Source organism: Vipera berus (genome assembly GCF_964194415.1).
Source record: "Vipera berus genome assembly, chromosome: 8".
Classification (NCBI taxonomy): domain Eukaryota; kingdom Metazoa; phylum Chordata; class Lepidosauria; order Squamata; family Viperidae; genus Vipera; species Vipera berus.
In genome coordinates, this window is record NC_138211.1 from 16,216,761 (window position 1) to 16,243,881 (window position 27,121).

General features: G+C 39.0%; 1 protein-coding gene across 3 annotated transcripts in view; it reads right to left on the minus strand.

Moving 5' to 3' along the window:
- LOC308671398 (zinc metalloproteinase-disintegrin-like protein H4 subunit A) overlaps positions 1 to 27,121 on the minus strand; it is a gene marked incomplete at its 5' end in the record, with an annotated part of 130,741 nt that overhangs the window by 30,432 nt on the left and 73,188 nt on the right. Inside the window, 3 exons of one of the 3 annotated variants that reach the window (XM_081333552.1) lie at positions 275 to 345; positions 1,357 to 1,463; positions 3,601 to 3,723. The exons of the other annotated variants lie outside the window; for them this stretch is intronic. Coding sequence (XP_081189678.1) covers positions 275 to 345; positions 1,357 to 1,463; positions 3,601 to 3,652 — 230 coding nt within the window. Of the gene's footprint in view, positions 1 to 274; positions 346 to 1,356; positions 1,464 to 3,600; positions 3,724 to 27,121 lie in introns of those variants that run through there. 3 annotated transcript variants of the gene reach the window in all.

The window sequence follows — 27,121 nt, forward strand, 5'->3', positions numbered from 1 at the left end:
CTAGAAGGTTCTGAGCCTTGAATGGTTCAACTTTGTCTAAAATTGTTATGGTCCAGCAGTGTACAATAGGAGAGCAGGAGTAAAAAATTCTCAGTTCCAAGGTAAGACACAATTAACATATTCAATCACTATATCCATTTTTTTCCTTCCCAGTAACATTTAATTTAATTTCCAAACAAAGGAATGCAATTATTATTTCTCCTAGATTGTGTCCAGGAATATACATTTTCCACATTGTCCTAATAAAGTTAAGAGAACTTCTGAGTTAGCATACTTATTTTTTTCTAGGTGAAGGACCACTGGCTCTCCATTCACTTTAAATTCATATTGCATGGTGTCTTCATACTGAAATGCAAATAGTTCAGGGTTTATTTTTTCCAAAAAATTAGGCAAATAAAATAAAATAAAATCTTAACAACTATACATCTGTATCAATTTAAATCTAATAAATAATTTGCCATAGCCAAATTATTTATTAGACAGAGTATTTCATCTGGTGCTTTGAACTGTAAGATCTTAAATTAACTTTTCTGCATAAGTTCAAAATTTCATTCTCTAATTGAACATCTTGGTGAATGAGGTTGAGTTGGGACAGAGAGTCTGACTCAAACGTCATCCAGTGATAGACTTGAATCTGGTTCTTAGTCCTAATCTTGAGCTGTAACCACTATGCCATATTCACCTAGAAACACAACTTTTATATTTCAAAGTGATGCATTCTGGGAAGCTAGAAAGGATAATTTCATATCTCATGGTTGATAGCTGTCACAGCTTCCCATCATCTTTTATGTAGATGACCCAAGAGCATAAAAAGGAAGAAAAAAATCCCTCAAAGTTCCCTATTAGCAGTAAATTTATGTTAGGCACAAGTAACCAGTTCCACACGTGTAGAATTTAAATCAACTACTTTACTGTATTCTGCCTATAATACAGGAATCTCCCTAGACTGCTTCCCTTCTCTTCAGAACAGATAGATAAAATTTAATGGAATTTCCTGGGGGTGGTGGTGGTGGGGAAGCTGTCAGTCCTGGATCTGTTGCAGCTATGAAATGACTCATGGCTAATTCCCTACTTGATCCTTCCTCACTGTACGCCTGGGTGTCTTCCAACACTTTATTAGTTATACGAACCTATTAATATTAGGATATTCTGTTATAAGTTGCCAGGAGTCTCCTCAATTTTGTGTGAATTGGGAGGCCATATAAATCCGTTTAATAAATAACTAAATAATTCAAGCAGGAACACAGATTGCTATGCAAAAAATCAGATAACCATTAGATGGCAGCAAAGGAATATCATAATTTCTGTGGGCTGACAAGAAACAATTTGTTGATGAAACAAAGATCTTTTTCTTACCATTTGCTCAGGCTGCTGAAGTGCTCCTTTGGGCAATGCAGTGACTTTTTGTGGATACACTACTTCATAATCATTAACGTTCCCAGATTCCAGGATTACAGAATTCCCTTCGTAAGAAAAAAGAAAAGGTTTGGTTGCCTTTGGGATTTCTACCATTTTCACGACCACAACACAATTTGTTATTCAGTTATCAGTGACGAATGGAATCTTTTCTAGTGGGACACAGCACAGAAATCCAGATTTTCTCTGGGAATGCAATTTGCTGAATGATGTTGGGGAGCTGGAAGTCTAAGTGGAGACATTGCTTTGGGCAGGTGCAAAAGAAAGAATTCGGAGCTTGAATAATCAGAAAAATAAATAAATAAATCTCAAACAATGTACAAGTTTGTGTACTGTGTGATAAGGATAACACCAGAAACAGTAAATCAAAATAATGTGATTCATGCAATTCAGTAAACCATACTACATTATGTCTTAGCATATCCATTAGTCAAAAAGCTAGGCAAACCTGAAAGGAATTATTAGGAATTCCTTTCAGCTGAATTGCTATTTCACTGTCATCCTAATAGTTTGGCTGACTTTCCTTTCTTTCACTTTCAAAAGTATCTATGGAGAATCCACAGCATCATAGTTATCACTGGGGCATCTAACAACATGTACATAGTGAGATTCAGTGATTTCAGAATTAGACCAACAGTTGAAAAACTTAGAGTTGGTCCCCATAAGGACATTGAATGGCCACCTGCCATTTGTTACTTTGTAAATGTGGCAGTCCAACACCTACAGTATTCCTCGATATATGATTGGTGTGCTTGTAGTTGCAAATGGAAATAAAACAATAAACTGAAATATCAATTTCCATAAGGTATGGGAAAAAAACCTGCTAGCCAAACACAGAATTGAGACTGAATGAGGGAGACACACACACACACACACACACACACACACACACACACAGAGAGAGAGAGAGAGAGAGAGAGAGAGAGAGAGAGAGAGAGAGAGAAGAGAGAGAGAGAGAGAGATCTAAGCAGGATTAGCATTTGGCCTTGGAAATATATCTTCTCAGACCGATAAGCAGGGCTTTTTTTCTCATAGAAGGCTCAGAATGGAGTTCTGGCACCTTTTTTGGATGGAACCTTGTAGGGTAGGCAAGGTGGGTTGTATGACATGTGTGAGTTCCGGCACCTTTTTCTTTTATAAAAAAAGCACTGCCGATAAGCATCTTCCAAAGGAAGCCCCAGGCAGAAGAATACATCTTTCTCATTTGTACCTGATTCTCCCAGAAACATGGGAGGGGCTCAACTGCACCTACTAGCAAGCAAGCTTACTATTCCTCTCTTGCCTAGAAAAAGCAGCAATTTCCCTTCCATCTCTCCCTTTCTTCTTTCCTATATCGTTCTCCCTAAATTACTGTTTGCTGCCTCATGGTAAGGGCATCCCCATCTATTCTTGCTTTAAAATGTATGGGGCTACCCCAGTGAGTTTCTAGCCCTTAATTGTGTTTGGCAACCATCTGAATCAATTGTATTGGGTTGCTTGTAATGATATGGGGGAATGACTTAGGAGGCAGGAAGACTGGTCAACTGGCATGTAAAAGGTATCACAGCCCACAGAAGGAAGGAGAACATGGGAAGAATTTCAGAAGGGACCTCCCTGGTTTTCTGAAGAGTAAAAGGAATGGAGGGAAGAAATAATTTGAGATAATTCAAAACCTTGCATTGAAAAAACTTAGTGTCATATTACCCTGAGTGCAGTTTGAAGATTCTCTGCAACAACAATAGCACTAGCTTTTGTTTGGCTACATATTATGTCTAATTGATCTATTGAAAGAAAATTAAAACTGAAAACATTTTTTCTTTAACATTTTGCTTCCTGAATTTTTTTTGCCATAATCTCTGTCTCTCTGTTCTCTTCAGTCTTATAATCTTTCTTTTTAACTCACATTATTGAGAAACTTTCTCTCCAACTTGAATGTGCTTTTTCTTCCAAGTATCTTAGGATAGGAAAGAATGCCCTTTTTCTTTCTTAGCATCTGTTTGCGGCTTAACAAAATTTAAGCAAACATCAGAAAAACATTTATACAACTTTATGTTATCTTTGAGAGCATTATTTTGCTAAGTCTGTAGAAACTGAAGTGGAACAAAGTTTGGTTAAGTATCCAAAGAAAAACCAAAGAAATTTGTTAGGTGTCATAGACTTTTACCACTAAGAATTTGAACAAGGAAACCAAAGAGAACATCTTACCTTGATATGGAAAGACCACTAAGCATGTAACAACCAAGAGAGGTTGGATCATTTTGGAGCCTGGATGGGCTGGTGGACAGGAAATCTTTTTCTGCTTTCAAGCCAACCTGAGCTGTTCCCCTGTGTACTGTGCCCTTATATGAGAAGGTGTTTGCTAAAGGATTTACAGAAATTCTAAGTTGTAACAATACTATTGGAGGGCAGGTTTCCAGCTGTTTAGCACATGTCACTCCAAAAATGAGAGCTGGGAGGGTTCATTCACGGCATCCCCCAAACCAAAAGCCCAAAGGAGGTGATTAATTGGTCACAGCAGACCTTTCCCTGGCTCACATGTTAATACAACTAAATTTGGGGTCTCTGGTTCATGGGGTCTTAAATGCCAAGAGTTGGTTTTTACAGTATTTTGTGAGTAAGAGGCACTTTTGGAGCAATCCAGCATCCTTTCAATATTGCTAGCATTGACTGAATCCATGTCAATGCATTTGCCTAAGGGATCCCTGATTTCACTACAGGGGAAAAAAACTTTCTCTGCCATAATAGATTCTTACTTTGTAGACAACTCAAGAACTTTTGTTATCTCTTCATATAATTCCTTCACCAAGCCCTCCATTTTCCGAAACGGGATTTATATGTTGATGCAAATGTCAGCTGCAATAATATGCATTCAAAGTGAGGACAATTAATCAGTGGAGTGGCTTGCTTTCAGAAATTGTGGGTGCTCCAACACTGGGAGTTTTCAGAAGAAATTGGACAACCCTTTGCCTGCAATGATATAGGCTCTCCTGTTCGAGCAGGGGCTGGTCTAGAAGACGTCAGCGATCTCTGTTATTCTGTAAAGGGCTTTTGAAGGGGAACTCTTTTGAAGGGGAACTCTGAGATGAATCACAGAGCAGAGTGAACCATTTCAATTGCCTTAAGAGGACCCACGTTTCCCTTATAATCTCTTCTTTTGTCTCCTCCAGGTCTCAATAAAGGTGAGTGTGGAAAAAGGCAAATCAGAAATCTTTGATGAATGAAAAAGAAAAGAGGAAAATCTACTTTTGATTAGTCTGTTTGGCAATTTTGAGGGAAAGAAAGCCCACAGTGGAAACAGCGGCTTCATTCCAAGAGGACAAAGGAAAAAGAATCTTCTCTTCGTTTAGAAACAAGAAGGTATGTGAGCCTTTGAAAACCTCTTTGGTGGCCATCTTGTTTTCTTTCAGAACTTCTGCCCTTACCATCACCAGCCGTCCTCCCTTGAAATAACTCCAGACTAATTAAAATTGCAAAGCATGTTAGGGGAACAGCTATCAAAGTAGCCTCAAGCCACATCTTATGCTGAATTTAGCTTTTCTGTTCAAGGGGAGGATAAATGATAAATCATAAAGTAGCACTCAACATATGCGTGCTACTAATGCTTTTCTTATCTCAGTTTGATGCTGTTGTTGTTGTTAGCTGAGAAATCGTGTCCGACCAATCGCGACTCTATGGACAACGTTCCTCCAAGCCTTCCTGTCCTCTACCATCTTCTGGAGTCCATTTAAGCTCACACCTACTGCTTCAGTGACTCCATCCAGCCACCTCATTCACTGTCATCTCCTTCCTCTCTTGCCCTCAACCTTTCCCAGCATTAGACTCTTCTCCAGTGAGTCCTTCCTTTTCATTAGGTGGCCAAAGTATTTGAGTTTTAGCTTCAGGATCTGGCCTTCTAAAGAACAGTCAAGGTTGATCTCCTCTAGGACTGACCAGTTTGATCGCCTTGCAGTTCAAGAGTCTCGCAGGAGTCTTCTCCAGCACCATAGCTCAAAGGCCTGAATTCTTTGGTGCTCAGCCTTTCTTATGGTCCAACTTTCACTGCCATACATTGCAACTGGAAAGACCATAGCCTTGACTATACACACTTTTGTTGACAGGGTGATGTCTCTGCTTTATAGTGTGCTGTCTAGATTTGTCATGGCTTTCTTCCTGAGGAGCAAGCATCTTTTAATTTCTTGGCTACAGTCCACATCTGCAGTGATCTTGGAGAATAAAATCTGTCACTGCCTCCATTTCTTCCCCATCTATTTGCCAGGAATTGAGAGGGCTGGATGCCATGATCTTGGTTTACTTAATGTTAAGTTTCAACCCAACATTTGCACTCTCCTTCTTCACCTGCAACAAGAGGCTCTTTAGTTCTTCTTCACTTTCTGCCATTAAAGTGGTAGCATCTGCATATCTTAGGTTGTTGATATTTATTCCGGCTATCTTAATTCCAACTTTTAATTCATCTAGCCCTGCCTTTCTCATGATGTGCTCTGCATATAAGTTAAATAGGCAGGGCAACAGTATACAGCCTTGCCGGACTCCTTTCCCAATTTTGAACCGATCAGTGTTTCCATGTCCAGTTCTTACTGTTGCTTCTTGGCCCACATATAGGTTTTGTCAAGTGACAAATAAGATGGTCTGGTACGCCCATCTGTTTAAGAACTTGCTACAGTTTGTTGTGATCCACACAATCAAAGGCTTTAGCATAGTCAATGAAGCATTACTAGATGTTTTTCTGGAACTCTCTAGCTTTCTCCATGATCCAGCGTATGTTAGCAATTTGATCTCTAGTTCCTCTGCCTCTTTGAAATCCTGCCTGTACTTCTGGTAGTTCTCGATCCACATACTGCTGGAGTCTAGCTTGTAGAATTTTAAGCATAACTTTACTAGCATGAAAAATGAGTGCAATGGTGCGATAGTTTGAACATTCTTTGGCACTGCCTTTCTTTGGAATTGGAATGTAAACTGATCTTTTCCAATCCTGTGGCCACTGTTGAGTTTTCCAAATTTGCTGGCAAATTGAGTGTAGCACTTTTACTGCATCGTCTTTTAAGATTTTGAATAGCTCAGCTGGAATACTGTCACCTCCACTAGCTTTGTTATTGCCCAGCTTTTCTAAGGCCCACTTCACTTCACATTCCAGGATGTCTGGCTTGAGGTCAGTGACCACGTCATTGTGATTATCAGGGACGTTAAGCTTATTCTTGTATAGTTCTTCTGTGTAATATATCTAGGTTTTAATTTAATAGCATCTGGAGGTTTTAGGGTTACCAATCCTTCTAAAAATTCATAAGGACTTATTGCCAATTTTTCAGCTTGAATAGAATAGAGTTGGAAGGGACCTTGGAGGCCTTCTAGTCCAGCCCCCCACTTAAGCAGGGGAACGTATATCATCTCAGACAAGAGACTGTCTAGCCTCTTCTTTAAAATCTCCAGTGATGGTGCAACCACAATTTCTGGAGGCAAGCTGTTCCACTGGTTAATTGTCCTCACTATCAGGAAGTTTCTCCTTAATTCTAGGTTGCTTCTCTCTTTTTTCAGTTTACAACCATTGTTTCTTGTCCTGCCCTCTGATACTTTGACCCTCTCTTCTTTGTGGCAGCCCCTCAAATACTGGAATACTGTTATCAAATAATATGAAATAAGAAAAACCATTTGATTACAAGATTTTTGGAAGAACTAGCCCATTTATATTAAGTAGATTGCCTCCCTATTAATCCACTTTCCCACAATTGTCCGGATAGGTTTATCTTTCATTCAAACTGTTCTTCTTTCTTTTCCTCAAATTTCTTCTGATTTATGTAAAAGGTCTTTTCCATTCTCAATGTTGTCACTCCCTTTTTTGATTTTTCTGTTGACTGGATCTGTTGGTCAATTGGGTCCTCCGTCTTAGTGTTTAGTTGTTCCACTTCTCCTGTTATTTTCTGCATTGTTAGTTCTTTGGTTGTAGTGAAGGACTGGGTTTGTATATCTAAGCTGGCATCTTGTTCCTTTATGTTGCATCTTATCTTGTCCCAAGCTGAAATAATGGTTTCATGTATTGATTTCAACATAGAAATGATTTTTTCCTGATCTTCATCCATATTCCCTCGATAATGTGTTAGGTTAAAGACTTTAAAACCAAATGTTAAAAACAGTTTTTCATTTTTTATAACTGGGTATGGGACATCTATTTCATGTGTTATAGGTAGACTTTATAGTAGAGATTATTTACTAAGAATTTATAGTCCAAAGTATTCCATCATCTTGTGTAGTAACAGATGCTTCTCATGTAAAGAAATAGGAAAGCAATTCCCCACATATAACTCTGAAAATCAGTAAAGGTTTATATTCATAGTTCAAAGAGGCCAGATATGCCACCCAAAAGTTCCTTCTTTACAGCTGAGTTTTTCACAGGTGGTATCTGTCAAGCTCAAGAAAATTTTTTTCTTGAGTCTGGGCTTCAAGCCAAGTCTCTTTTAGGAAATATTTATTTATTTATTTATTTATTTAATTAAATTTTTATACCGCCCTATTCCCGAAGGTCTCAGGGCGGTTTACAGGGCAACATAAAATATGATATAAAAATAGTATAAATTAAAATAGATTAAATTACATAAGCCCAACAATTAAAACAATATTAAAAGCTAAAACCCCTTCAGTCCAGTCCAAGTTGTAATATCATACTTCACCACAAGATGTCACCAATGCCATTTAAAGTTTTTTAAATCCAAAGTTTTTATGATAGTTTTTCAAGGTTTATAAAAACAAACATCTCTAGTAAGAATAAGAAAACTTTTAGTCCCCAAGTTTCAAAAGTGTATGCATCCAATTAGGTTAGATTTTTTCTTCTAGTTCCTCTGTTTCCCCTGGGTAGTTATTTGACACTGTTCTTAAAGGATGAGGTAGAAATTTCTTTCCCTCTCTCCTCACAGGGGAAAAAGTACTTTGGACAGCTTTTACATGAAAAGATATTTAAAGTCTTAAAGAGAAGATCAGATCTCACCTAGTTTCATCTGCATTGCTTTTTAGGTGCTTGGTTGTAATTTTGATTTCGGTTGTCAGTGGCTTAGTGACGAGCCATATTGCTATGGCCGGTCTTTCCCCCACCAGTTTGAAGAGCTGTCCCTCTTTGCTTGTCGTGCCTACAGGGCAAATTTCAACCCTTTCTGGCATCCCCCAGTGGGATGAATTCAGGTGTGGAAGACAGAGCTTGCCTTCCTGCATCTGCAGGTGCCGTGATGGCAAACTGGAAGTCTACTTCACATGATCTTGATTCTGTGCCTCTGTTTATACAACCCAGTATTGTATTAGCTTTTTTGGCTGCTGCTACACACTACTAGCTCATGGTGAAGTGGTCATCCACTAGGACTCCACTAGCAGTGGTGGGATTCAAATATGTGAACAACCAGTTCTCTGTGTAGATGCTGCTTCTGGAAGTCCATTTTGGGCCTGAGCAACAAAAAACTAGGTAACAGTTCTGCTGAACTGGCTGAATCCCATCACTGACTCCAAGGTCCCTTTCACAGTTACTGTTTTTAAGCCAGGTCTTGCTCAGTCTATACTTGTACTTTAGATTTTTCCTGCCTAAATGTAAAACTTTGCTTTTCTCCACATTGAAACTCATTTTGTTCAAGTTTGTCAAGACATTTTGGATCCTGAGTTTGTCTTCTGGCTGCTCCTGCCAGTTTGGTGTCATCTGCAAATTTAATGAGTTCCCCTTCAATTCCGTCGTCTAAGTCATTTATGAAGATATTGAAGAGTACTGGACCTAAGATGGAACCTTGTGATACCCCACTGCTTACTTCTCTCCAGGTGGATATAGTGCCATTGAGGACTACTCATTGAGTACAGTTTGCCAGCCAGCTACAGATCCATCTGGTGATGTTGTCTATTCCACCTTTTTCTAGCTTACCAAGGAATAGGTTGTGGTCTACCTTATCAAATTCCTTCCTGAAGTCTAAGTATACTATGTCCACAGTATTTTGCTGATCTATTAGCTTAGTCACTTCATCAAAGAATGAAATAAGATTGGTTTGGCATGATCTGTTTTTGACAAACCTGTGCTGGCTACTAGTTATAACTTTTTTTTGCTTCTAATTGTTTGCAGATCTGTTTTTTGATTATCTTTTCCAGGTTTTTCCCAGGTATTGATGTGAGACTGATTGGTCTGTAGTTTCCTGGGTCCACTATTTTTCCTTTCTTGAAGATGGGAACCACATCAGCCCTTTTCCAATCCTCAGGTATTTCCCTGGTGCTCCAGGAGTTCTGAGATAACATCTGCCAGCTCCTTCAGAACTCTGGGATGTAATCTGTCGGGTCCTGGTGATTTATATTCCTCATGGTCAGATAAGTGTCAGATAAGTGTTCTCTTACTTCTTGCTTATTTTATTTCTTGTTTCTACTTTGTCTTTTGCAGTGGTTTTTTTCTGTATGTTGGGCTATGGTTTCTTTTTGTGTGAAGACTGATGAAAAGTATGAGATAAGCACTTCTGCTTTCTCCGTTTTCTGTTATTTCCTTGCCATCTTTTCTCTTTAGTGGGCCTATAGTTTCCTTGACTTTTTTCTTGCTGTTAATGCATTGGAATACTTTTTTTTATTATCATTGATTTCTGTTGCAAGTCTGTGTTCATTCTGAGACTTTGCTTTCCTGACTTCATCTTTTCATGTTCTGGCTGTCTGCTGATAATCGGCCTTTCTATTTTTTTTGTATTTGTCATTTTTGTCTTTCAGTTTGACAGAGAGATCTTTGTGCAGCCATGCTGGTTTCTTCTTGAATTTCTTGCTTTTCTTTTTTAGTGGTATTGTGCTGGACTGGGCTTTTATGATCACATTTTTCAGGATTTCCAATGCTTCTTGGGTTATTTTCCACTTTAGGATTTTCATCCATGGGATCTTTCCTAGGTTCTCTCTGAGTTTGTTATAGTCAGCTCTTTTGAAGTTTAAGACCCTGGTTGGATTGTTTTCTGTTGCTAGTGTTTGCATTATATTAAATTCCAGCATGATGTGGTTACTTTTGCCCAAGGTTCTGGTAACTTCAACTATCTCTATCATTTCTTCTCTATTAGTATGAATTAAGTCCAGTATGGCTTTACGTCTAGTTCCCTCCTCCACCTTTTGGGTAACAAAGTTGTCAGCTAGGTTGGTTAGGAATATGTTTGATCTCCCACTTGCTGCAGAGTTTGTCTCCCAGTTGATATCTGGATAGTTGAAGTCACCCATTACTATTGTGGTATGCTTCCTACACACATTGGTTAACTGGTTGGCAAAGAGTTCATCTATTTCTTCTGATTGGTGTGTGATATGATGATGTCACTTTTTTCCTCTTTTATATTGACTCATATGCATCCTGGAGAGATTTTACCTTTCATCATGTGCATTTCTGTGGATATGTAGTGTTCTCTTACATATAGTGCAATTCCCCCTCCTCTTTTTGTAGACTTGTTTCTTTTGAACAATTTGTATCCATCCATCAGTCCATTCCATTCATGGGTTTCATCCCACCCAAGCTTCAAGAACCCTCCAGCCCTCTTTGCTGATGTAACAGTTCTTGTCTAGGTTGAAGTTGCCTCTTGGATTCCCATACTCTATCATGCATACCATTCTTTAGAAATAGAAGCTTCAGTACATCTCAATGATCTGTTTGTTCTTTTCAATTATATTAAGAGGTGATCCTCTTGAGTTCCTTGGATTAGAGATAGCAATCATAAATTCTTCTCTGCTTTGAGTGCAACAAATGCTCTTGGTTATGTGTTCTTGACAGGCCACTTTAATTGTGATTGACAGCTTTTAGCACTCCTGGAGCCCTGCAATACATCCCAAATTGCAACTTTATGGGTTTCTTGGCCAACCATTGCCATGATGGGTCATAAACATGCACTAGCAGCTGATCTCAAACAGTGGGCCATTGATTTAGAGCTGTAAGCAGAATTTCCAGCTCTACTCATCGAGAATTAGTGGGCACCCACATACACTTTCTAAATAAATAAATTCTCAGAAATCCCTTCTTGAGCTCCTCTGCATATATTCTCCAACTGGTTAGATATCTAAGTCACACAAGTATTCCAAAATTCAGAAGGACCTTATCCCTAGCACAATGCAATGCCCTCCCAACAGCAATTCCTGAAGGAGACCCAAAAATCCCCTTTGAACATGTGGTAGAGGAATTATTATTAAATCTTCTTCTTCTTCTTCTTCTTCTTGTTATTGTTATTATTATTATTATTATTATTATTATTATTATTATTATTATTATTATTATTATTATTATTATTATTATTATTAAGCCTTGGTGGAGCAGTGGGCTAACACCAGCTGCCTGCAATTAGTGCAGGTTCGAGTCCCACCAGGCTCAAGGTTGACTCAGCCTTCCATCCTTCCGAGGTAGGTAAAATGAGGACCCAGATTGTTGGGGGCAATAAGCTGACTTTGTAAAAATGCCGCTTGGGCCCCCCAAAAGCCCTTATAAGCAGGTATATACATAGAATGAAGGCTATTGGTAAGCACACTGATTTGTGCTTCTTAGATTGTAAGCCGCCCTGAGTCTTTGGAGAAGGGTGGGATATAAATGGGATTAAAAAAAATATCTACGAAACATGTTATTCTCTATTATCCTCTCTATGTAGACGCTTGCCAAGAATTATTAATTTTATTCTTTATTAAAAAATGGTCATTCTAATTTGGTTTATTTCAAGATGTTATAATTGTATCAATCTGATTTTATTTCCTTGACCATAGCCAAGTACTGTCCTATAATTTGTACAGAATGCCATATTTTTTCTAAACTTTTAAAGATATTTTTGAACAATTATATTTTTCCTTTTTATCCTATTTACCTGTGATGTTTGTGTTTTGTTTGCTGGTCTATTATTATCTATTGTCATAATCTAGGTGTTATTAGGAACCAAATGAAATTATATTATCTTGGTCAAAGAGAAAAACATAAACAGAAAACTCATCAATTTAATCTAAGAAAATTGCTGCATAAGAGCTATATTCAAGAATTTATTTTATTCTCTTACATTAATCTCCCTCATTTCGTTCATAGAGCTCAAGATATGCATGAAATCACTTCTCATTTTATCCTCACAGCACCAATCTTGGGAATTAGTCTGGGCTAAGAAAAATAATTGTCTAAAGTCATCCAGTGAGATGCACGTTAACTGGAGACCTAAACATGGCTATCCTGAATGCAATCCAACATCTAAATTTATATACCAAAGTAAAATAAATGTTAAAATTCAATTGGAAAGACTAGAATAGACCTTGGCAGATTTACAGCTGATTCAAAGCTTGCTTGGATCATTCTTCCTTTTTGCAAGTTAACTTTTATTTATTTTACTTTTTTAAAGTAAGGCAGTGAACCTCAGAGAAGTATTTTCTCCAGGAAGTTAGTATCCGTTTCACCCCACTCATCAGTTGATAGAAACTTTTTTGTAAGGGAAGAAAAACTTAAAATATTTGTGTGGGCACAGACTTTGCAGGCTCAAAGCCCTCCTGAGTCACAACATCAATAGAAAAGGAAGGAGAACAAGGTTGCATTTGTCATTCATGAGCTGTCAATAAGATGTTTCCAAAGAGGATGAAGTTTACTGTACTTGAGAAGTGGCTCCTTGCCAGATCACAATATTCCATAACTGCAGCAGCCATTTCAAATACACTTATTGCATTGTTGCACTGGGATTAAAGTCTTATTTTTCTTGGAAAGTAGGCATCAAAGAAAGAAGGGCCAGATTAAAGTCTTTGGAACCATGGCCTGTCCCTGGAGACCTCTGAATACCAGCACTATCCACATTGTGCAGTTCCCATTATATAATTATAGACCTATAATTTCAGAAGCTCTGCCCGTGGCAGAGACCCTATACCATTAAAGACAAATGGCTGTCCAATTTCTTCTTTAAAACCTCCAGTAATGGAGCACCCACAACTTCAAGAGGCAAACTGTTCCAGTGATTGATTGTTCTCATTGTCAGGAAATGTTTCCTTAGTTCTAGATTGAATCCTTTTTTAATGATCTTCCACCTGTTACATTTGTCCTACCTTCAGCTGCTTGGAAGAATAAATTGACCCCCTCTTCTTTGTGACAGGCTGTCATATCACCCCTAGTCCTTCTCTTTATTAGATAGGACATACCCAGTTCCCTCTTCTTTCATCATATACTTTAGCCTCCAGACCCACATGTCATCTCCTCTCCTCTCCTCTCCTTTTCCACTGGTTTCACCAGTGCAGTATAAAGCAGTATTACCATTTCTTGAAACTATCCCTCTGTTAATGCAACATAGAATGACATTAGCCTTTTTGACAGTTGCAACACACTTCTGGCTCATGATTATGTGGTGGTTCTACTAGGACACCTAGATCTCAATCACAGTTGCTCCTGTTGAGCCAGGTACCACCTAGTCTATATCTGTGCATTTTGTTTTTGTTGCCCATGAGTTAAAACCTTTTGGGCTGTTCCCTGACACCACTGGATGACCTCGCCAGGGCTCGTTGCCTTGGAAGAGTGAGGAAGATTCTCAGGGATGACTCACACCCTGGACGGTATCTCTTTACTCTCCTACCATTCGGTAGGAGATATAGGAATATAGACAGCCGTACCAACAGGCTGAAAAATAGCTTTTATCCGTGGGCTGTTAGGCTTTTAAATGGGACATAATCTTATGCAGAATTGACTTGGGAGGCCGGTGTGTGGTGTAGTTGGTTCACATAGTGTGGTGGGATGGAGGGTTTGTTGTCACTGTGTGTTGGGGGGAGAGAGCACGGGGGGGAGGCTCAGCTAATCTCAATGTACACATGTTGTACTTTGACAATAAAGGTTTATTATTTTATTATTATTCTGACCAAATAATTACATGTTGTTGGATAGGGCCCAGTATTCAAGTCTTTCACAGTCATTCTGAATCTTGACCTTATCTTCTAAAGTGTTGGCTATTCCCCCCAGTTTGGGATTGCGTGCAAATTTGATGAGTTCCCCTTCTATTCATTCATCTAGATCAGGGCTTTTCAACCTTTTCACAGATTGTACCAATTTTAGGACATGAAGATATTTTAGTACCACCAGAGCTCAGCAAGATATCAAAAACTTGATGACTTAAAAAAAGGGGGGGGGGATTTTGGATTTTAATGAATAGATTCATTTGTTGTTATAGAAATGGCTAGTTTATAATATTATGGAAAAGTAAAAATGTTAATGCTTCCTTCTACTGCAACAGAGGAAATTTGTTTTTTTCCCTTCTCCCCCTCCCTTTTCCTTTTATGCACCACTACCATCTAGCTCAGGGGCACTTCACACTTTTAAGACTTGTGGACTTCAATTCCCAGAATTTCTCAGCCATCATGACTGACTGAGGAATTCTGGGAGTTGATGTCCACAGGTCTTAAAGTTGCTAAGTTTTTAGACCCCTGAGCTAGCTGGTTGGCTCTTCTTCCTCTTTCCTTTCTGAGCTTTTTCCACAGTGTAGTAAGAATGCATTCCCCCCCCCATCCCTTCCCTGTGCCCTTAAAGACTCAAGAATCAAATGCAAAGCAAGAAGGGCTCACAAATTAAAGAAACACATAAACTCCATTTTTTTTCCTTTAAGCTGCCTCAGGCATGTCACATATTCACAATGTTGCAACTCGAGACTGAAAGGCTCCAGCCATTGCAAAAAGCTTTAGCCTTAAATTAAGTCTGTTTACCTTTAAAGAAAACTTTCTAAAAGCCATATTCAGACTCAGGATAAGGGGCTAAAACTAATTACATTTGTTTAAAGGGATTAAATCTACGGAAGTCAACACTTTGGACTCATCGCTAGCCTAAAGTACAGTCTAAAATATTCCAATAACCAAAGCACACAAACTGAGTCTCTGAATTACAAAATGCTGTAAAAACTGTACAAAAAATCCTTATGGTAACCCAATCAAGCTGCCACCTGATCCACAACTAAATAAACCCATCTCCTTTCTGACATGCTCGTCTGCTGGCTTTTCATTTCATCAGCGCTGATTGCATTCTCCTGGCTGGAGAAAACAAACCAGGGGACCTTTTTCTTTTAGCAACAGCTGCTGCTTCTTCCCTGTCCCTGTTTCCTCCATGCCTTATGAGCTCTCCTTCTCTTTCCCTGTTGTCTTTTTTCCTTTTCCCACCCAAACCACCTCCTTTTATAGCCTCTCCTCTCCTTCCCCTCACTTTTTCTTCAGTTCACCTTCAGCTCCATGCTGCTTCCAGAAGTACCAATCAGCTGGAGCCCTCCCTGATCCTGGGGCTTCTGCCTAGCCCAGACAGTCCTGCAGCTGCAGTTGCCTCTCCCTCAGGCTTGGGTTGCTTTGGCTCATTCCCCTCCCCTGCTACACTTCTCTAGGATGGTTGCGTATCACCTGTCATGTGGCAAAGTACCACTGGTGGTACGCATGCCACTGGTTGAAAAGCCCTGATCTAGATCACTTATAAAGAGTACTGGGCTTAAGACAGAATTTTGCATACCCCACAGCATACTTCCTGCCATATAGATGTAGTTCCATTGAGAACTACCTGCTGAGTGTGGTTGGTCAGTAGTTGTGAATCCATCTACTGGTGCTATCGATTATCCCACATTGTTCAGTCTTACCAAGATGTAGGCTGTGGACTGCTTTGTCAAATGCCATATTGAAGTCTAATAAAACTATGTCCACAATGTTTCCCTTATCCACTGATTTAGTCATTTTGTCAAAGAAAGAAATAAGGAATGATCTGTTTTTGACAAACTCATGATGGTTTCTATTAATTCTGGAAGGAATTAAGAACTGGTGAGGTCAGCTATACTGGACTTAATTCTTACTAACAGAGATAGAATGATAGAAGATATTGAAGTTGAGGAAATTTGGCAGAGAGTGACCATGTCATATTGGGATTCAACACAATGCAGGCAGAATTAATCAAACAAAGCCATTGAATTCAAGGCACAGAAGGGTTTACTTGTGCCTCTATACACAAGAATCTAGTCAATTAATGGTCAGTGCTGAATTGGCTTGAGATAAGGGTCAATGGAATTCATGGAGGGCTGGAACTGGGTCTCTTGTGACAATGGAATGACTCCAAACTGATGTCACATTTAACTTCATCCTCCAGTTTTGTCTGTTCTTCTCCTATATCTATATGATATATGGCCAAATGTTTTGTTCTTGATTTTATTTTTTGCTTATATTATTCTATTATGCCTTTATTATTATTATTTTATAAATAGGTAGAGGTAGTGCACATGCTTAGTATTCTTTCCTGTCCTATTTTCCCCAACAAAAATCCTACGAGTTCAGTTGGGCTAAGAAAGAAGCCCAAAGTTACCCAATTTTGTCTATTTCTTTCAATGAGATGCTGACAAGAGGCAAGGCGAAACAACTGTCAAACAATTATGATGCAATCAGTGATTATTATTATTAAAGCTATTTTTTTAGGATTCAGGCTTTGCTATTGTAAAGCTATTGCATTACAGTTCTGATATGACTGCTGTTTTTCACTGTTTATGAATAGTTAAATAGCTGATGAATATTGTGGAGTCCTTTTTTCTTGCAGACATTTCATTACCAAACTAGGTAATATCATCAATGCTGGAAAGGAATGGGATTTGCTGTCTTTTTCTATACAATGGACTTTCGCTATTGGTGTTTGTGAGAGTCTTCTTTGTAGTCCCTTGATAAGTTTCGGTATTGTTTACTTCTTGATTGTTGGTCTAGTGTTTATCTTGTGTTGGTGTTTGCTCCTCTAGTAGTTGATTAGTGGTGAGGAGCTATTTGAGGCTTTTTTGTTTCCTTTTTGGCTTTTTGATTGTCTCTTTTGAATGATGTGTAGATGATGTGTATCTCTGTGTACCTGATGATTGTTGATTAGTTTGAGTACCACTCTTCCAGGAATTCACTAGGTTTTTTGAACTTGGCTTGATCTAGGATGCTCACAGTCTCCCAGTTGAAATTATGCTTCAGCCCATCCATGTGTTGTGCAGTTAAGGAGTTTTCATCCTGTCTTCTGACTGCTAGTTGGCATTCATGGATGTGCTCTGTAATAGACTATAAACAACAATCATTTTAAAGGGTACAAAAAAGGGGAAGTTAGACTTTTCTTCTCCTAAATACTTAAACTCTTGTTTTCCCATGTTTGCATTTCTTTGAGTTCACTCCCAAATCAGGTTGTATTTTTAATTCTGCATTCTGCACTTTTTTCCTACAGACATTTTTTTAATAATCTTCCTTTGTGTACTTTTATATTCTCTCTTCCCACCCCCAACCATTGACAACTTACAGATTATTTTCCCTAATATAATGTACTTTTGAGCAGGTTTTCACCTAAATTATGCAAATGTATAATAGGGTTAGGAAAACAAAAGGAGTAAATTCAAGTAAAATGTATAGGAACAAAGCTATTTCAGTCCACACTGCAGTCCTCCTGCTTTAAATGGTAAATCCCTCTATAAGCTCCACCCTATAAGTTATGCCATGAGATGCTGACCCAGTACACTTGTTTCTCTTTAGCAACTTTAAGCTGTGTAGATTTCAACTCCCAGAATCCCCCAGTCAACATGTTGAGCTGTGTTGCTGAGGTCGAGAAAGGCTGCACTAGAAAAGTTATGACAGACTTCACAATTAGGGAACAGCCAAGATTATACCAACTGTTTCAAAAGCATTATTAATCTTTAAAAGATCAAAAGCAATATATTCTTTGTGTGTTCTTTGTGCACTCAATGTACTCTAATGAGTTTATTTACTGAATGTTTTTTGGGATTATTGTATTTGCAAATCAACTTTAGTTCTCCTGCCTTTCTGTTCATAATGATATTTTGAAGATCAGTTAGGAGAAGATTGCAAAAATAATGGGCAAGAATGGAGATAAACTAGTGACTGGGTGCAAAAGCTAAAATTTCATGGGGGATCCTGATTCTCTCTCTCTCTTATCTATTTCTTCCTTGTTTTCTAATATATCATTCTTTCTTCCTCTTCATATAAAAGACAAAGGATAATCCATTCTTGCTAGAATTATGAACAGTTGTTGCAGTGGTGTTGTTTGTTTTGCAACAAATCTTTGATACTTGGCTAAAGATTTGCAAAGATTTTTTTATTCTGTAGTCTAATTTGATAGCTTTGAAAACTTATTGCGCTAAATATTAATTTGAGGTGAAAATTGGGGTATACGTGAAATAATTATGGTAAAGGAGTATATCATGGCTAAATGCCATCATTATAAATTTTGTATTAACAAGAAGCCTGCATTAAAATTTCTATGCATGTACATGAGCATTGAATGCATTTATTTTCCAATGTACTTTTCCTAGTTCAAAGAATTGTATTAAGACATTTTGTACTAATGTTGCTCTAATTTCTTTGTCCCTTTTAAAGAGGCCTTTCCATGTGCGTTTTATGAGTTGTAAATTACATGGCAGTCTTCTGAAAGTGGAGGATTTCATCAGAGGTGACCATTCCAATTTATTGAAAACCTTACTTATTTAGACATCTCTCTGCAGGTTTTTTTTTACAAATTTTATTGATTTTCTAATATTACATTCACATATTTGAAAAGCAACATGGTGGCTGGGTAGTAGTAATTCAATTACATACAGATATCATTAGTACAGATTTCAGATTGCTATCATAAACATTTCCTCTCTTTTTCTCTCCATATATACTGTCTCTTTGTAAATTTAAAGGTAAGGTTTATCCTGTCAATCACATAGAAAATAACTTTCTTACATATATCCATAGTTTTTAGTTTACGCATATTGTTTTAACATACAATCTTTTAAACAATGACCTAATAAATTTTTCAATTTTAATTTCCACTAACATTTAAATGTAACGTTTGATATTTATCATTCCCAAGATTTTTAGTATACTCCCAATTCATCTATCACCATTCCTCACAAAATCTAATATTCAAAATACACATCCCGTTTACTTAACTTCTCAGCCTCTATGTCAACAAACTAAGGATACAATAAGATATCCTTCCTTTTTGTTAATTTTCAGTTTTTTTAACTAGTAATCAAAATTTCTTTTTATTTTGATATTTAATATTTCCTCTCTTCCTCTTTGTATCTGCTATCTCTTGCTTAAACTGATAATTTCATTTTTAACATTCCATATAGAACTATTTATTACTTTCAACAATATGTTTTTAGTTTATCTACATTATTCACCTTTACATGATCTTTATACACAAATCAAAATTCAAATTAGCTATTAGTATTTATACTGCTAAATTTTAATGACCAAAATTTTTTCTTTATCTCAGTTCATAACAATGTCTTGTGTTCAACATACACATCTTATCTATTTAAGTACATTCTGTTTCAGATTTCAAGTGGAGGATTTCATCAGAGGTGACCATTCCAATTTATTGAAAACCTTACCTATTTAGACATCTCTCTCCAGTTTTTTTTATTACCATAAACAGGATGAAGAATGTAGAGAAATTAATTAGAGGTGGAGACAACCAATGAAATTCAGGCGTGGAAATAAATCTCTTTTCTTGTTTGTTTGTTTGTTTTCATTTTTACAGAACATATAATTCAAGTTTGGAATTGGCTGCCATGAGAGGTGGCACTGGCTATCAGCTCAGCTGGTTTCCTTGAATATAGAGTCATAGGGCTGGAAGGGACCTCAGAGATCTTGTAGTCCAACCCCATGCTAAAGGCAAGAGCCTTAGACCATCCCAGTCAAATGGTTAATCAGTCAATTGTTGAAAGCCTGCAGGGATGGAGCACCCACAACTGCATGAAGCAAGCTATTCCATTGCTTAATTGTTCTTACTGTCAGAAAATTTCTCCTTACTTTTAGGTTGGATCTCTCTTTAATAAGTCAATCCCCCCTTCACTAGGATAGTCCCACAAGTACTGGAAGACAATTATCATGTCCCCTTTCATCCTTCTTTGAAAGGCTGTACATACCTAACTCCCTCAATCTTTTTTCTTTTGCAAAGAGTGATACTTGGAAGGTATGTAAAAATACTGTGTTGAGACCTATTTCTTCAAAACCTTTTTCTTTTGGAATGAACTTACAGGTGTTTGGCTCTTCTTCATGTTACTTTCTCAAGAGCATTTATTTCTGAACATTGTGGCTGTTTACCACCCATGCTGCCCCCTTGTTTTAAAAGAGTAGAAAATTATCATGTATTGCTGTGGATCAGAAGATAATGACAGAAGAAGAGAACATATCTTAGCTCTTTTGTCCCATGCATAGCCTTCTCCATGTCATCTTACCTGGCACTGCTCACTTTTATGTTTACAAAATTTTCATATGACTTGTGATGGCATTTCATTGCCTTTCTGGAGATGGTCCTAATCCTTGGAAGACAAATACAAAACATTTATCAGAGTAAATCTCATCCATGCCAAGAACCTGTAATAATAAACACACACTTGACATTTATCTTTCTCATGGCAGGGATTAGGAAATAATAGGAAAAAAATATCACTAATCACTTCTGCAAAGAAACTGTTTAACAGAGTGAAGAAGCTGAAGCCCTTATTTATATTTTATTGCTGTCCTCTATACAAGGTGATGGCATTTGATAGCATTTTACAATCTGATGTAATGGCTCAGCTCCTATTCAAAAAATAATAATCCCAAACTTCCCTGAATCACCAGGTTTTCTTAAGATTTAGCATTTCACAAGTTAGTATTTTTCCAATAGATCTTCAGATTTCAACTTTTAAAAAAATAGAAATATGCACTTTGATTTGTGGACACCCTTCTCACCTGCAACCAACCTGCTGCCAACTATTGTCCATTTCCCATTTGGATTATTGCAGTATGTTCTACAGGGGGCTTCCCTTGAAGAGTATTCAGAAGCTACAACTGGTCTAGAATGTTGTGGCGCAGAGAGTTTTGGAGGCCCCTTGGGTGAATATGTAACGCCATGCACGAGCTGCACTGGCTGCTGATCTGTTTCTGCTTGTTGGTTGTTACCTTTAAAACTCTTTATGCCATTTCCAGTGTATCTGCAGAACCACCTTTTCTCCATGGGGTTGACTTGCCCCACTCATGCTAGCAGAAGGGGGCTACTGTGAATCCTTCTGCCAAGGAATTTCAGCTAGTGGGATTCAGAAAAAGAGACTTTTCTGTCATGGTTTCTGCCCTTTAGAACAGGGGTCCCGAGCCCCCAGACCATGGACTGGCACCGGGCATTGGCATGCCAGAAACTGGGTGTGCAAACAAGTGAAGGCCCATCCATGGCATCCAGGAGCATGCAAAACCACTCTTCTTCCATTCCATGGAAAAACCTCTCCACGGAAACAGTCCCTGTTGCCCAAAAGGTTGGGGGCCACTGCTTTAGAATATCTTGCTGTAAGATGCAAGATTGACTCTCTGTCTTTTATCCCTCAGGAAAAGCCTTGAAACCTGGCTATGCTGGACTGTCTTCCCCAAATCCTCGTTTTTTTAGTTTAGTTTTTGTAATTTTAATGTTCTTATATTTATAATTGTCAAATGTTTGTGTGTTTTATCTTGTAAACTGCTCAGAGTCACCTTGAACCACGTGATGGGCATGAAATAAATTTGATAAATAAAAATGTCACAAGAAAACAGCCTATTTTCATCTAGATGTGTTGGTTCGCTGGGATTTGGGAAAGTTGCCGCTCTGGATGGTAGTAGTCTAACACATAGAATTACGCTGGGGAAAGTCAGTCTAGTTCCTACCACAGAGTAAATACTCCAGTCTGGATTGTCAAGGGAGGTGATTAGTTGAGAAATATTCATGACTGGAACCAAATATTGATTGATTTTATACTAGGAGTTAGGGCAAAATGATGGGAAAGAAACAGATAAAAACTAATTTAATTCTGCACAAATTCAATTAATTCAATGCAATTCATAGGAACGTTACCTGTTCTATCAAATTATAACATGCAGCTTGTTGGAAATGCAGGTGGGAGGAATCATAGTGAAGGTCGTTAGTGGCCCTGGTAGAAGAGCAGTTGTGAAACTGAGCCAACAATTGAAGGAGATTTTGTGAAATGATTTCTCTGCCAAGCTCATTTTAAAAAAAAATATTACTTCCTTGACACATTTACTCAGCGGTAGTTCCTGTTGAGTTCGTAATAATAATAATAAAGTTGGAAGGGACCTTAGAGGTCATCTAGTCCAAACCCCTGCTCAGGCAGGAAACCCTATACCATTTCAGGCAAATGGCTGTCCAGTCTCTTCTTAATACTTCCAGTGTCGGAGCATTAACAGCTTCTGGAGGCAAGCCGTTCCACGGGTTGATTGTTCTCACCGTCAGGAAGTTTCTCCTTAGTTCTAGGTTGCTTCTCTCCTTGATTAGTTTCCATCTGTTGCTTCTTGTCCTGCCTTTGGGCGCTTTGGAGAATAGCTTGACTCCCTCTTCTTTGTGGCAGCCCCTGAGACACTGCTATCATGTCCCCAATAGTACCTACCTCTGAGTAAAATAGGACCTACCTCTGAGTAAAAACATAAACAGAATCATCATCAGCCTTGGTGGAGCAGTGGGCTAATGCCTCCTTAAGTAACACCAGCTGCCTGCAATTAGTGCAGGTTCGAGTCCCACCAGGCTCAAGGTTGACTCAGCCTTCCATCCTTCCGAGGTAGGTAAAATGAGGACCCAGATTGTTGGGGGCAATAAGCTGACTTTGTAATAATGCCGCTTGGGGTTTGTGTGAAAGCCCTAATAAGCAGGCATATACATAGAATGAAGGCTACTGCTAAGCTTGTAAGCCGCCCTGAGTCTTCGGAGAAGGGCGGGATATAAATGGAATTAAAATTTAAAAAATTAAAAATTAAAAAATCTAGAAATGGTAGCTATCGTGACTCCCAGTTATTGCTATTTCTTCAGGAATTCCTGAAGTCAGGAAAAACTCTATTGCATTTCACTAGGCTTTGCCGTGTTTATGTACCATATTTTCCGGCGTATAAGACGACTGGGCATATAAGATGACCCCCCAACTTTTGAGATGATTTTCAAGATTTTTCATCTTATACACTGGAAAATCAGCGAGCCCGGGAAGGCACGCCCTCCCCTCTCACTGTGAAGGAAGCAGGGCAGGCTGGCGTCTGGCGGGAGCCAGCAGGGCAGTCCTGCGCATGCACACACTGCCCAGCTGCTAAAGAGTGCTCCTTAACAGCTGGGGAGCGTGCGCGTGCACAGGACTGCCCTGCCGGCTCCCGCCCGACGCTCTTCCCTCTTGAGGCAGCATCGCTCCCCGGCTCCTAAGGAGTCCTCGGGGATGCTGCCTCAAGAGCCATGGCAGGTGCCTCACGCTCTTCCCTCTTGAAGCAGCATCGGCGGAGCCGTTGGGCGGGAGCCGGCAGGGCAGTCCTTCCCTCTTGAGGCAGCATCCCCGAGGACTCCTTAGGAGCCGGGGAGCGATGCTGCCTCAAGAGGGAAGAGCGTCGGGCGGGAGCCGGCAGGGCAGTCCTGCACACGCGTGCACTCCCCGGCTGCTAAGGAGTGCTCCTTAACAGCTGGGAAGCGCGCGTGTGCACAGGACTGCCCTGCCGGCTCCCGCCAGATGCCAGCCTGCCCTGCTTCCTCCACAGTGAGAGGGGAGGGCGTGCCTTCCCGGGCTCGCTGATTTTCCGGTGTATAAGATGACTGGGCGTATAAGACGACCCCCCCCAACTTTTGAGGTGATTTTCATGGGTTAAAAAGTCGTCTTATACGCCGGAAAATACGGTATATAGCTAGTTTGTTTTAAAATCTTCACAGCCACAGAGGAAGAATAGGAGAACAGCAAATAGATAAAGAAGAGGTTTCAGAAAAATGACTATCTTCATCAGCATACTTATTCACCCCCTCTTTTTTTGTAATTTCCATTCAAAAAAGCTTGGTGCTCATTAAAGAACACCAGAAGGTGTGCAAAATGAGAAATGATATAGAATATTTTGGTTACCTTCTTATCATCTTCACCCATGTCAAACTCCAGGGAATAAAATTGGAAATTTCCTTTGATATTATTGTTCTATAGGGTGGAAGAATAATGTTCAAGTACTACCCATCTTCTACCACCCATGGAAGAATACACATTGAAGCTATTGCAACATTCAGAAAAAGGTAAATATCACAGTGGAAATTAGGAATAGAATAGAATAGAATAGAATAGAATAGAATAGAATAGAATAGAATAGAATAGAATAGAATAGAATAGAATAGATCTTGAAGGAACCTTGAAGGGACCTTGGAGGTCTTCTAGTCAGCCCCTTGCTCAAGCAGGAGAACCTATACCATATTAGCTTTTTTGGTTGCTGCTGCACACTGCTGGCTCATAGTGAAGTGATCGTCCACTAGGACTCCAAAGTCGCTCTCATAGTTAGTTTTTAAGCCAGGTCTCACCCAATCTGTATTTGTACCTTTGGTTTTTCCTGCCTAAATGTAAAACTTTGCTTTTCTCCACATTGAAATCATTTTGTTGGGTAGGGCCCATTGTTCAAGTTTGTCAAGATATTTTTGGATCCTGAGTTTGTCTTCTGGGGTATTGGCAACCCCTGTCAGTTTGGTGTTATCTGCAATTTGATGAGTTCCCCTTCATTTCCCTCATCTAAGTCATTTATGAAGATACTGAAGAGTACTGGACCTAAGACAGAACCTTGTGGTACCCCATCGCTTACATTCTGTCCATGTGGATGTAGTGCCATTGAGGACTACTCGTTGAGTATGGTTTGTTAGCCAGCTACAGATCCATCTGGTGGATATGTTGACTATTCCATCTTTTCCTAGCTTACCAAGGAGTAGGTTGTGGTCTACCTTGTCAAATGCCTTACTGAAATCTAAGTATACTATGTCCACTGCATTTCGCTGGTCTACTAGTTTAGTCACTGTATCGAAGAATGATCCATTTTTAACAAACCCATGCAGGCTACTAGTTATGACTTTGTTTGCTTCTAGTTGTTCACAGATTTGTTTTTTGATCATCTTTTCTAGGGTCTGTGGTCATGTGGCCAGCATGACTATATATACACAGACAGAAAACAAACAACTAGCATATATTTAAGGGTGCAGTTGAGATTCATGCTCACTAGATGTCAGCGTTGCTACACATATAAAGATCTTTTTTTAAAAAAAACAAATCTGTTTTAAAAATCAAAATGTTTAAAATTGATGTCTTTTAATGCCCTCTGAATTTTTAATTAAAAGGCAAACATTAGGAAAACAAATAGACAGCCTCTTTTAAAAAGCACAAAAATATAGGAATCTGCAATCAGGGAATTTCCACCTTTTTGAATCCAGAGAATCTTTATTGGCAGTCAGCATTTAGAATTGTCGCAGAATAATAGGTCTGAAAGGGACCTTGGAGGTCTTCTAGTCCAACCCTCTGGCCAAGGTGGGAGAACTTATACCATTCTGGACAAACAAATGCCTTGAAAAGCTCCAATGATGGAGCAGCCACAGCTTCTGGGGTCAAGCCATCCCACCAATTAATGGTCCTCACTCTCTGTGGAGATTCTCAATCATTCAGGTCATGGCTGCCCCAAAGGTGCTGTTCAAAAGGCAACTGGACTTTCTTGGTTGTTGGTATTTTCTGAATATTTAAGGTAGAAATATTAAAACTGAAGGTGTAATGTATTGGGCCTTGTTTTGCTGAGTGTACCACGTGGGGTTTGAATGCTGGAAGGTTGCTTAAGCAAGGAGCTGGCTAACGGCTCCCAGCTCCTCAGACAACCCGTCTCCAGCGCTGCCATTGGTTGCCTCTAGGGTGGCAATAGGTTGCTTTAAACCTTTTGGCCGCCACCTAGAGGCCAGGGTATAAATAAATACAATCGCAGCCCTGTTTCCCAGTTTGGTTCCTGCCAGCAATGAAGAATGTTCCTGACTGAACTCACTCGCCCTGTTGAATACAACAATAGATGGATTCTCTCATCTCTAATATTTGTTTGTTTAATACAGTAGTTTTGTCAAATAAGGGTGGGAAAGCTTATAACTATTTGTAGACCCATTACGTAAGGCAAGGAGAACCTACAGGTTTTTTCAATGTTTCAGCATCCAGCCGGGGTGGGTTCTTTTTGTTCCATGTCACATATGAATGAAGGAGAACATACGTGTCCTAGCAAAATGTTGCAGGATCCAATCTGGGTCAGTCAGCAGGACCAGTTTTTGTTTCCTGACCTTTCGGACTTGTGCTAAACACAGAGACGGGCTCTGAGGATGGGCTCCAGCATGAGACTGGAAGCTTGGAAGACGATACTTCCGGTCCTGACGACCGACCCAGATTGAATCCTCCAATGTTAGATATATTCAACCGTTAGGTCCCCCCAGCTTTTTTTACCCATAAAAAACCTCTTTATTTTTATTTTTCTTCATTCTTAGTGTTGGCGTTCATTTTTCTGTTTCCCTGTTTTTATTTTATTCTTCTTAACAAATGAAAACAAATATTTTTTTTAAAAAAGAAAATGTTTTGCTTCTTATTGTCCACGCAGCTAACATTGAATGTTATTACTTGACAAGAGATGAAGAAGTAGCCATTTCATATGTTAAACTTGTGTATTGCTTTAAGAGATTGAGTTAAGTTTGGGAGGGGGGAAGAGGAGGATTGTACCTTCAAGGCCATCTGAAATTAAAGAAGATAAGAACTTGGCAGGTTTTCTAACAGAAGGGAAACTGATTCTTTAAATTAATTGGAAAATATAATTAATGACAAAATTAGAAAGGTGGAGAATTGTGTTTTAATATATTGTGCAAGGGGCGGAGATTTCAGATTCCAGCTTCCTTCGAGCAAGCATTTGCCAGTGTATTAGTCTAAATAAAGGACTTTTAAGGTAAACAATGCCTCAGAGTCACTTGAAAAGCCCATACGTCGGAAACTTGACA